This window comes from Phyllostomus discolor, chromosome 5 (genome assembly GCF_004126475.2).
Source record: "Phyllostomus discolor isolate MPI-MPIP mPhyDis1 chromosome 5, mPhyDis1.pri.v3, whole genome shotgun sequence".
In the NCBI taxonomy this organism is placed as follows: domain Eukaryota; kingdom Metazoa; phylum Chordata; class Mammalia; order Chiroptera; family Phyllostomidae; genus Phyllostomus; species Phyllostomus discolor.
Window position 1 is genome coordinate 123,190,229 of NC_040907.2, and position 12,742 is coordinate 123,202,970.

Consider the following 12,742-nt stretch of genomic DNA (forward strand, 5'->3'; position numbering starts at 1 on the left):
TACTCACCACAGAAATATAACCAAGCAGAAGACACTTTAAAAATAAGCCATTTATTATATAAAAGAAAGCCTGAGATAATAGAAAATAGCAATGATTGAAATAATAAAAGCATCAGCTCTATGTTCCATCCCCTCCCCAGCAGACAAGTAAAACGGATTCCTATCAGAAACTTCTACCACCAATAACTCCAAGCCTGCTGCTGTATACAGAGCAGGCTGTGCCTCAAACCAGAGAACATTCATTCACATTGCTTGCTTTCTCCATAGGGAAAGTAAAGCCCTTAGTTAATTAAGTGATATATACCTATTCCTGTTTCTGCTTTCCCTTATGGAAGTGTAGCACCTGCTTTACCCTGCTCTTTTGTGAAGACTTGAATGGCAATGGGAATAAAGGAAAAACTCTGGGAAGTACTGGCCACAAAACAGGCATAAGTCTCCAGGCACAATCATTCCAAAACAACTAGCCCACTTTGTACATAAAAGTGCTAAAGGAATGGTAATGTGAACTGGTACAATTAAGACAGGAAAGGTAAGGATGATACACCTTATGTAACCATGACTTACCCGTTTTACCACCCATAATGAAATTTGAGTCCTAACCTTAGTTTGCACTTGGGTACTAGTATTTTGCACTATAAACGAGCAATTGCATTTGAACAACTACAAGGTTAGAAAGCAGAGTCCTGAATTTTGACTTCTTTTGTGGCTCCCTACTGTATCAAATTTTAATGTATTTTTTTAACTTACTGATTTGAGAAAGAGAAACATCAATTTGTTATTCCACTTACGCATTCATTGGTTGCTTCTTGTCTGTCCGATCGAACCTGAAAACTTGGTGTATTGGGACAACACTAATCAACTGAGCTACCTGGCCAGGGCCTGACTAACAGCTTTTTATTTAGCCAACCACTTGTGGTGGCTTAAATCTCTTGCCTCAGCTCTCATCCCCTTGGCCTTGGGTGGGCTTCATCAAATTGTCTCAGAAATATTATAAAGTTGAATAAATGGATATCAGTAATAGAATAAGTGAAATTAGAATATTCATTCCACTTAAAATGAAAAGTGCTACAGAATGAAATAACTACCAGAGCCATATTGCTGGGCTGGTTTTCCCACCACAATATTCATGACTCTTTGGGAGAAAGAGGACTTTTGTAACATAAAAATAATAAAACAGAGGGAAGACTTCATTAGACAAGAACAAAGACCTATAAAAAAATTCCTTTTGAGTGGGGAGGGGTGGGGGGGAAAGGCAGAAAACTACTTGAACAACAATTTTTTAAAATTCACTTTGATTCACAATGGCCTCTTTAATATTTAAAAATGAATATATATAAAAAAATGTTTTCCTGCTATCATGCCTAGCCTTAGTCTCCATCTCTAACTAAAATAGAGTGGGATAATTCATCAAATTTACATGGCATAGATTAGCCACTGAATCTTTCTGTTTGTGAGGTGAGAAGGAATTCCAGATACTCTTTAGGTAAAAAGCACACTAGCAGTAAGAAAAGCTATTAAATCTAGTCAGTTTAATGCAGGGAAGAATCAATGTGGGAATGGTGGCAAGGCTGCTGCATCTTCATCAGAAATTGTGGAAAAGTAGGAAGAAAAATTTAAAAGGTTTGACATGGAAGTCAAGGTAAATTATATAAAAAACACAACTCCAGAAAACCAGAATACAGCCGGCCAGGAATTCTGCTTCACCACCAACATAACACTATAAAGCAAAAGATCTGGAAAAGAGATCAATTAGGAAAGGAACTGAATATAATAGGGGATTTGAGGAATAGCACACAAGAAATTTTAAGACCCTAAACCTGGTCAATCTTATCTCATTTGCAGCCAAGTACTAAGGTATTGTTCTAATCATAATTGAGAGGATGAAATGGCTAGAGAAATAAACAGTTCTTAAAAAATTCTGTTGGATTGGCACCTTGAATCAAATGGGTTTTTCAGGCCTCTGTTTTCCACTAAACCAAGAACTGGATGCCTTCATCTCCTTGAGGAGAGGCCCTAGTACCACAGGCTGAGACCCTAGCTACACATCATTAGGAGAGAACATCAGTGGATATAACTGGAAACCATTGAATTCGGGATAACAGTGTTCATTAAGGATTTATGCAGCAGATGCCCCTCATGTCCTGTGGTAGAATGAATTCCATGTCCTTAGCTCTACCAAGTTAAAAGCTCTTGCAGGATAATTAAAGATTCTGGTTCCTTTTCAGGAAGATCTCATGTAGGTAATCCCAAAATTTCTTCTGTTGTGTCTCATTGTTGTGGATCATGGCAGTGAGAGCTTCTCCCTGGTCCAGACCTTGCCAGTAATCTTGCAGCCACATCTCCTTCCAGCTGAAATATCAAATTGGGGTTGGATTATGAAACCTCAACACAGCTATGAGTCCTGCTTTTCTCTGAATGGAGCCAATGAAGTCTTAAACAGATACAATGGCCTCTGGCTAACGGCACTCTGCTTTAAAGGGAAGGAATGTGCAGTAAATCGAGTACTAGTTTAGGTGACAGGCAGTTAAGCCACAGACAAACATAACACAGAGTCCAACCAATGAGTTAAACTTCCTGACTTGCCTGCCCCTAGGTACCAAATATGGAGGGAGTTTAAAGGCAGGCAAGATAGGGGCCAGAATAGGGAATCAGTTGTCTCCCTCAAGAAAGCAAGGGAGCATAATTAGATAGTTACCTTTTAAGTTGCACCTTCATTTCAATAATCAAAATGAAGGTGCAGTAGCATCCAATGTCCAGATTAAGATATAACCAAAAAAAGTTAAATGTTTACATTGTTTTACACTTTCCCTCTAGTAAATCATAATATTAGTTCAGCATAAACTAGATACAAATTACTTGATGGAGAACTTCATTTCCAAGACCAAACTGTGACAGCAGCACACATAAAGAACCCTCTGCTGCCATCCACTGTCAAAGCCGGTCTTTGCAGGCCACTGTAGCACTCTGTCTTCCCCAAACTTAATCTTTTATTGCCTCTCCCCCAGTAGGTGTGGTTTGCTGCAAGTGGCTTCAATATTTTCCCCCTCCATCTTCCATGATGACCTTATTCTCCAATGCTACCACATTCTGCCATGTACTGCAGTAGTCTCCTTACTTCCCTTCTGATCCACACTGCCCATCATTGTTAATTATTGGGTTGGCCAAAAAGTTCTAGTTTTTCCCCTAAGATGGCTCTAGTAGTACTTAGTTGCTTTTAACTTCATTCAAGACAATTCTGTTAGACTGTGTTGTGACAGCTGTCATATCAGCGGGTATTTAAAAAAAAACTTATTGAAATTGGTGAAAAATGTGTCTTTTATGAAAAAAGCTAAATGGACTTTTTGGCCAACCCAGTATTATCTTTTTTGAAAGAATTCCCTCTACCCTGTCTGGGGTGAACATAAAATTTATCCAAATCAGGATACTTTTTTTAAGATTTTTTATTTTATTTATTTTTAGAAAGAGGGGAAGGGAGAGAGAGAGGGAGAGAAATATCAATGTATGGTTGCCTCACAAGTGGCCCCCACTGGGGATCTGGCCCACAACTCAAGCATGTGCCCTGACTTGGAATTGAACTGGCAACCCTTTGGTTCACAGCCCATGCGCAGTCTACTGAGCTGCACCAGCCAGGGCTGAATCAGGGTGCCTTTGAGAGTGAAAAGAGATGCTATTTATAATTATGCCAGGATAATAGCAATAAACCCTGCATGTTGCAGATAACCTTCCTTCAAAATTCTCATCTTTGTATTCCTCATCCCCACCCCAACCATATCTACAAAAGGTACTCAATAAATAGCCAAATTGATTTTTCAGGACGGTCCCAACTCCTGAGCCTGGTATTCAGGCCATGTAAGCCCTGGCCCCACTTTATCTGCCCAACTGTGTCTGTCTTTTTCTCATCATTCCTCCGAACAGGCCCTCTGCTCTAGTTGAAACCTTTTTTTGAGTAACGATTTCAAACATTGTCCACATAAGCTAATTTTCATATGCTGTTGCCTTGAATTATATTTTATATTATTACTGAGCTTTTCCAGTTTGTCTTATATCCCCAACTAGACTCTTGATAATTTTAAAGGCAGAATGAACCCATCTCATAATTTCCTTATATTGAGTTGGCCAAAAAAGTCCATAGTTTTTTTTCCATAAAATAAAAACACATTTTTCATTTTCACAAGTAACTTTATTAATCTGGGTATTTTGAGTATGTCAGCTATCTCCCACTATTGGCTTCTAGTGGGCAGAGGTCAGGGGTGCTGCTAAACATCTTCCAATGCATAAAACAGACCCACAGCAAAGGATTATTTGGCCAAAATGTCAACAGTACCAAGAAATTTTGCAAACCACTTTTGACATGTTTGATCAGTCACAGCATCTTCTCCATACACTGCACAAATCCTTTTTTTAACGTATCAGTTGTGTTTTTACCTTTCTTGAAATAATAAAGCATAATATGCTAAAAATGTTGCATATGTTCTTCCAACTTCAATATTAAAATGCCTGCACAAAATTCACCGATTTTGTTTTTTTAAAAAAACGCACACTGATATGACAGATGTCACAATACAATCTAACAGAATTGTTACAAATAAAGTTAAAGACAATTAAACATCTGACTTCCAGTTAGATGGCGGCATAGGTAAACATGGCTGGCCTCCTTGCAAAACCATATCAAATTACAACTAAATTATAGACCAGTCATAACTCAGAATTGGCAAAATTCAAGTTGCATGGAAGTGTGATAAATATGGAATTAAAGAAACCACATCCATCCAGTCTTGTAGGAGTGGCAGAGAGGTGGAACCTGCTGGTTCCACACCCACATGTGGTGGGGAAAAGTTCGGGAGGGATATCTTGGGAGCAAGGAGTCCAAGCCCCACTCCAGGCCCCCCAGCCCAGGGTTCCAGTGCCAGGAGAATAAGCCCTCATAACTTCTGGCTGCAAAAATCAGCAGGGAGTGGGGCAATGTAAGCAACTCCTTGAGTCTCAAGCAGTTCCTCTTAAAGAACCCACACATGGACTTACTCAGACACACTCCCTCTGAGCTCCAGCACTGGGTTAGCTGCTTGAAAGGCAGCAGTGGCACACAGGAAGGAACTGTAGTGGCTGTTATAAAGGCAAGAGCTGGAGAAGAGCTTTTGCCCAGATAGAAAGGTGAGCAGAGGCCATTGTCCCTTTTCTGAGCCCTCTCCCCACAAAGCCACAGAACAGGCAGGTGGATACCATACCTGAGACTCCATCAACTTGGCTAAAATGGCCCAGCCCTGGAGAGCCCCTGAGGCTCTGTCCCACCCAACTTAGAGCTGTTAACAGTGGCTTTTCTGTATGAAGGGCTAGTCTTGGCTCATTCTTCACAACTTTCTAAATGTTTTCAAACAAGCAACAACTGGCCTCAGTGATCCGACAGCCCTGCACCTCCTGCTAAGTAGCCACAGGCATAGCACTGGGAGCAGCTATCCCAGATTCACAGCTTGGCTTCACCTGGGAATCTTCAAGCCCAGTACAAGTAGCAGCCATCTCAGATTGCTCTATAGCTCAGGCAGGGTGGCCCCATGCAAAACACAACTGGAGGCTGACCTTGCTCTGCACCACCCGGGAAACCTGAGGGCCAGCACACCCAGTAGACAGCTATAGATCACGCCAGATCACAAACACCCTGCCAGTGTAACAACTGATCCACCACAAAGGGCAGAGGCTGGTGATCAGTGGTCACAGCCAATCCTTACAGCTGACTGGCCTGGGTGAATCCCTCCCATTGACCTACCAACAGCAACCAAAGCTCAACTACAAGAGGAGGGTGTACTCAGCTCACACAAAGGGCACACCTTGAGTACCCAGGTTAAGTGATAGGGGAGGATGTGCCACTGGATCTTAGAGGATACCTGCTACATTAGGCCACACTACCAAGACATGAAGTCATAGCAGCTCTACCTAATACATAGAAACAAACACAAGAAGGCTGCCAAAATGAGACAAAGAAACATGACCCAGATGAAAGAACAGGTCAAATCTTCAGAAATGGAACTAAACAAAGTGGAGATAAACAATCTATCAGATGGAGAGTTCAAAACACTGGTTATAAGGATGCTCAAGGAACTTAGTGAGGACTTCAACAACAGTAAAAAGATCCAGTCAAAAACAAAGGATATACTAATTGAAATAAAGAACAATTTACAGGGAAAGAACAGTGAAGTGAATGAAGCTGAGAACAAATCAAAGACTTGGAACATAAGGAAGCCAAAAACAACCAATCAAGAATAAAAAAGAATCCAAAAAAAACAAAAAACAAAAAATGAGGATAGTGTAAGCAGCCTCTGGGACAACTTCAAGCATTTCAACATTTGACTCACAGGGGTGTCAGAAGGAGAAGAGAAAGAACAAGACATTGGAAATCCATCTGAAAAAATAATGAAAGAAATCTTCCCTAATTTGGTGAGGGAAATAGACATGCAAGTCCAGGAAGCACAGAGTCCCAAACAAGATGGATGCAAAGAGGCCCACTCCAACACATTTCATAATTAAAATGCCAAAGATTAAAGATAAAGAGAGAATCATAAAAGCAGCCAGAGAAAAGAAGTTAGTTATCTACAGGGGAGTTCCCACCAGACTCTCAGCTGATTTCTCAGAAGAACCTTTGTAGGCTAGAAGTGATTGGCAAGAAATATTCAAAGACATGGAAAACAAGGACTTACGGCCAAGGTTGCTCTACCCAGCAAAGCTATCACTTTGAATCAAAGGGCAAATAAGGAGCTTCCCAGACAGGAAAAAATTAACTTTTGAGTTCATCATCACCAAACCATTATTTTATGAAATGTTAAAGTGACTTATTTAAGAAAAAGAAGACCAAAACTATGAACAACAAAATGGCAAAAATACATATCTATCACTTCCAGCCAAGATGGAGGCATAGGTAGACACATTGTGCCTCCTTGCAGAACCAAAAGAAGGACAACAATAATTTAAAAATGAAAAACAACCAGAACTGACAGAAAATTGAACTGTATGGAAGTCTGACAACCAAGGTGTTAAAGAAGACATATTCATCCAGACAGGTAGGAGGGGCGGAGTCAACAGCCAAGGCAGAGAGGGCTCGGGGCAAAGTGGTGGCTGGTGGACCCAGCGAGGTGGTGGATTGTGGAACGGGGCGAGGCATGCAAGGCAGCTAACGGACTGGGTGGTCCCGCATTCTTGGGCAGATGAACCAGGCAAAACTGGGTAGCAGGACAAATCGCACAACCCAGCGTCCCAACATGGGGAAATGAAGCCTGAAACCACTGACTGAAAACACCTGTGGGGGTTGAGGTGCCAGGAGAAACTCCCAGCCTCACAGGAGAGTTCGCTGGAGAGACCCACAGGGTCCTAGAATGTACACAAACCAAACCACAGAGGAATCAGCACCAGAAGGGCCCAATTTGCTTGTGGGAAGTGGGGGAAGTGACTGAAATCCAGCAGAGAGTGGAGCAAGCGCCACTGTTCCTCTTGAACCCCTCCCCCACATACAGCATCACAACCAGTGACGTGGGTTACCCCACCCTGGTGAACACCTAAGGCTCTGCCCCTCACTACATAACAGGCACAACAAGACAAAAAAAAAAAAAAGGCCCAAACGAAAGAACAGATCAAAGTTCCAGAAGAAATACAACTAAGCGATGAAGAGGTAGCCAACCTATCAGATGCACAGTTCAAAGCATTGGTGATCAGGATGCTCACACAATTGGTTGAATTTGGTCACAAATTAGATGAACAAATGAAGGCTACGCTAAGCGAAATGAAGGAAAATGTACAGGGAACCAACAGTGATGGGAAGAAAACTGGGACTCAAATCAATGGGGTGGACCAGAAGGAAGAAAGAAACAACCAAACAGAAAAGAAGGAAGAAACAAGAATTCAAAAAAATGAGGAGAGGCTTAGGAACCTTCAGGGCATCTTTAAATGTTCCAACATCCGAATTATAGGTGTGCCAGAGGAGAAGAGGAAGAGCAACAAGTGGAAAAGTTATTTGAACAAATAATGAAGGAGAACTTCCCCATTCTGGCTAAGGAAATAGACTTCTAGGAAGTCCAGGAAGCTCAGAGAGTCCCAAAGAAGTGGGACCCAAGGAGGAACACACCGAGGCACATCATAATTACATTAGCCAACATTAAAATAAAGGAGAGACTCCTAGAAGCAGCAAGAGAAAAGGAGACAGTTACCTACAAAGGAGTTCCCTTCAGACTGTCAGCTGATTTCTCAAAAGAGACCTTACAGGCAAGAAGGGGATGGAAAGAAATATTCCAAGTCATGAAAGGTGAGGACCTACATCCAAGATTGCTCTATCCAGCAAAGCTTTCATTTAAAATGGAAGGGCTGATAAAGTGCTTCTCAGATAAGGTCAAGTTAAAGAAGTTCATCATCACCAAGCCCTTACTATATGAAATGTTAAAGGGATTTATCTAAGAAGCAGAAGATAAAAAATGTATACAGTAAAATGACAGTGAAGTCACAGTTATTAACAACCACACCTAAAACAAAAACAAACTAAGCAAACAACTAGAACAGGAACAGAACTACAGAAATGGAGATCACATGGAGGGTTATCAACAGGGGGGTGGGAGGGGGAGAGAGGGGGAAAAGGTACAGAGAATAAGTAGCATAGATGGTAGGTAGAAAGTAGACAGGAGGAGGGTAAGAATAGTATGGGAAATGTAGAAGCCAAAGAACTTACAAGTATGACCCATGGACATGAACTAAAGGGGGGGACTGTGGGTGGGAGGGGGTGTGCAGAGTGGAGGGGAGTGAAGGGGGAAACTGGGACAACTAATAGCATAATCAATAAAATATATTAAAAAATACATATCTATAAACACTTGACTCTAAAAAACAAACTAAGCAAACAAGAACAGAGACCGACTCATGGATATGGAGAGGGTTTTGATGGTTGCCAGATGGTAGGGGATATAAGGGACTGGGTGAAGAGGTGAGGGGATTAAGAAGTACAAATACGGGTTCCGGCCAAGATAAAGGCGTATGTGGAAACCCTTTACTTCCTCGCACAACCAAAAGGAGGATAACAATCAATCTAAATAAATAAACAACCAGAAGTGCCAGAAAATCAAACTGCATGGAACTCTGACAACCAAGGAATTAAAGAAATAGTCAACCAGACTGGTAAGACAGGCAGACAGAGAGAAACTGTGGGGAGGCAGTGGACCACGTGGACGGGGCTGGCTGAACAGGAAACTGAGACTCAGAGCTGACTGTGGACTATGGCAGGGGTTGCTTCAGTGGGAGAAACTCTTAGTCTCACACCAGGGTTCGTTGGAAAGTGGGCTAGAGCCAAGCAGGCAAGCTGCATTGTTCTCTCTCTGGTCCCTCCCCCACAAATAGTGCTGCAGTGCAGCAAGGACGGTTGCCTTGCCCTGGTGAATACCTAAGGCCCCGCACTCTTACAACTTAACAGGTGCACCAAGGCAAAGAAATATGGCCCAAATGAAAGAACAGAACAAAACTCCAGAAAGAGAGCTAAGTGATAAGGAGGTAGCCAACCTTTCTGATGGAGAATTCAAAGAAAGCCCTGGTAATCAAAATGCTCACACAACTGACTGAACTTGGTCAAAAAATGAAAGAGAAAATGAAGGATACCCAAAGTGAAATAATGCAAAATATTCAGGGAACCAACAGTGACAGGAAGGAAACCAGGACTCAAATCAATGATTTGGAATAAAAGGAAGAAATAAACATCCAACCAGAAGAGAATGAAGAATAAGAATTCAAAAAAGTGAAGAGAACCTCAGGAACCTCTGGGACAACTTTAAACATTCCAATATTTGAATTATAGGGGTGCCAGAAGGAGAAGAACAAGAGCAAGAAATGGAAAACTTATCTGAACAAATAATGAAGGAAAACTTCCCCAATCTGGCAAAAGAAACAGACTTCTAGGAAGTCCAGGAAGCCCAGGGAGTCCCAAAGAAGTTGGACCCAAAGAGGAACACACCAAGGCACATCATCATTTAGTTACCCAAGATTAACGATAAGGAGAGAATCTTAAAAGCAGCAAGAGGAAAGGAAACAGTTACCTACAAAGGCGTTCCCAAAAGGCTATCAGCTGATTTCTCAAAAGAAATCTTACAGGCAAGAAGGGGCTGGAAAGAAGTATTTGAAGTCATGAAAGGCAAGGACCTACATTCAAGATTACTCTATCCAGCAAAGCTATCATTTATAATGGAAGAGCAGATAAAGTGCTTCCCAGATAAGATCAAGTTAAAGGAGTTCATCATCACCAAACCCTTATTATATGAAATTTTAAAGGTACTTATCTAAGAAATTGAAGAAGGTAAAAAACTATGAACAGTAAAATAACAACAAACTAACAATTATCAACAAATGAACCTAAAAAAAAGAAAAAGAAAAACAATGAAAAAAAATCTAAGCAAACAACTAGAATAGGAACAGAATCAAAGAAATGGATATCATATGGAGGGTTTCAGTGGGGGGAAGCAGAGAGGAATAGAGGGGGAAAGGTACAGGGAAGAAGAAGCATAACTGATAGGCATAAAATAGATTGGGAGAGATAAAAAATGGTATAGGAAACAGAGAACTCAAAGAACTTGTAAGTACAACCCATGACATGAACTAAGGGGGGAATGCTGTAGGGTGGGGGATGCAGGACGGAGGGAGAATAAAGGGAGAAGCGTTGGGAAAACTAATAGCATAATCAATTTTTTAAAAAAAGTACAAATAGGTGGTTACAGAATAGCCATGGGGATATAAAGTACAGTATTGGAAATGGAGTAACCAAAGACCTTATTTATACACATGACCATGGACATGAACAATGGTGAGGGAATTACCCGAGGGAGTGGGAGGTGCTGGGTGGAGGGGGAGAAAGGGGGGCAGAAATTGTGACAATTGTAATAGCATAATCAATAAAATATAATTTAAAAAATAAAGATAAGTAAGCAGTACTAGAGCCATCATATGGAAAAAACATAATGGAGTTATGGAGTTTTTGGCCAACCTAATACAACATCCCCTGAACACCTAATGCTAATTCACTGCCCATGGTAAGCAAGTAGTCATTTGATTTGATGGCTGCAGGGGACTCCAGCTACCCTTACCTGTCACTGTCAGGAATCTCTTCCACACTGCCAAAGCCAGGAGTTGGCATTGGGCAGTCCATGTGTGAGGGCTGGGCAATGTGAGGCTCAGGGACAGGGATGTCCCCAGCAGAGGCTGCATGGGCTTTTTCAGCATCCAGCCTAGCCAGTTCATGATCACAAACGAAACACTCGAAACCATTGAGGTAGTTAGGCAGTAAAGGATCATTCACTCCCCACTCTCGATGCTTCAGACTATCCAGAAGGAACTGGTTGGTAATGCCCCCAGGTTGTTTGTATGCCAGGTATTTCATATATTCCTCATCATTCTTGTCCAGAAAGTCAATAAACTCTGCCAGCTTCTGAGGTGACTCAAAATCATCAATGAGGATGATGGAGTGATTGTTGGGCATCCAGTCCTTCACAGAGGGAGAGCCGCGATACACAGGCACCGCACCAAGATGCATGGGCCGCCACAGTTTTTCTGTCATGTAGTCATCACAGATAGCATTTTCGAGGGCCAAATGGAACTTATAGCGGGACAAGAAGGCCAGGAGCTCTGGATCCTCCGTGGTGGCAGTGGTTGTGTCCTGTAACCGTGGAGTTGGCAGCTCCCGATTTTGCAGGCATTTCCCGTATGAGTCCACCTGAGTGGGCGAGAATACAGCGGTCAAGAGGACATGGCATGTTGGCCTGGACACCAGGGGTCCTGGTCTCAGCCCGGCGCGCCCCCACCCCTCCCAGCCCCTCCACGTAGGCACCCACCGGGATGTAACGCATAAGCTCGCGCACGTAGCGGTCCCTGTCTGCAGGTACATCGCAGTGGGACTGCAGATAGAGCAGCGGTGCATAGCCGCGGCGGCGCCACTCTGCACGTTCCTGGAGTGGAGGCCCTGCGTGGAGTAGGTAGGCAGTCCCAGGCAGCCACTGCAGAGACAGCGGGTAGTCAGAGTGGCGGCTGAAGGTGGCGGTAAGATTGAAGAGGCGGATGCCCGGGCCATGGCTCAACAAGAAGTTGTTGAGGGGCGACTCCTCGTGAAGCAGGGCCCAGTTCTGATGGGCCAGACGGGGCAGAGGTGCCTCAGACGCGCGGAAGTCTGTTCCGTAAAAGAGCAGCGCACGCGTGCGCGTGTCCCCTTGCACCCTTCTGTCCCGCGATGCTACGCAAGCGCCGCGAGCACATTCAATGCGCTCCGAGTCACCCGGGAAGTGAGGGAACAGTCCTGGGCTCCACCACAGCAGCACCGGCAAATCTGCTGTTTCTTCCCTCCCTGGCCACAGGGTCCCGGGACTGCGTGCCACCCCCACAGCGCCTAGTGCCGAGGGCGGCCGGAAAACTGCACCATCCCATGGCTCCGCCCACTCTGCCTCCCCACCGGGTTCCCCTTCCATCACAGGCCCAGGGACGCTGGCCACACAGACACTAAGCATTCCTAGGGCGGCAAGCACAGGCCGGGTGCGACGGGCCGCCATGTCCTCTCTGGCAGCCAGCCTCCCTTGACAGCACCAGACCCCGCCCCCCAGTTGTAACGGGAACAGGGCCTTACGCCACAGGGGCATACGGTGCGCGTGCGCAGCTCCTTTCAGCCTTCCACTTCCCAGGACCTATTGCGCCTGGCAGGAAGGACTAGAGGGCAAGTGACACGTCGCTGGAAAAATGAGGCTACTGG

The 12,742-nt window shown here is 43.6% G+C and overlaps 1 protein-coding gene across 2 annotated transcripts; it reads right to left on the reverse strand.

The window, feature by feature from the left end:
* Nucleotides 1-441: 441 nt before the first annotated feature.
* FUT11 (fucosyltransferase 11) lies at nucleotides 442-12,660 on the reverse strand. 2 transcript variants are annotated; one of them, XM_028513631.2, is made up of 3 exons: nucleotides 11,838-12,660; nucleotides 11,094-11,719; nucleotides 442-2,349 (listed from the first exon to the last, which is right to left on the reverse strand). In XM_028513631.2, exons 1-3 carry the CDS (start codon nucleotides 12,630-12,632, stop codon nucleotides 2,202-2,204), a joined length of 1,569 nt encoding a protein of 522 aa, XP_028369432.2. In that variant the 5' UTR covers nucleotides 12,633-12,660; the 3' UTR covers nucleotides 442-2,201. The 2 variants fall into 2 exon arrangements, with proteins under 2 accessions (XP_028369432.2, XP_035882677.1); XM_036026784.1 differs by lacking the exon at nucleotides 442-2,349 and adding an exon at nucleotides 2,358-2,470.
* Between the last annotated feature and the right edge of the window lie 82 nt (nucleotides 12,661-12,742).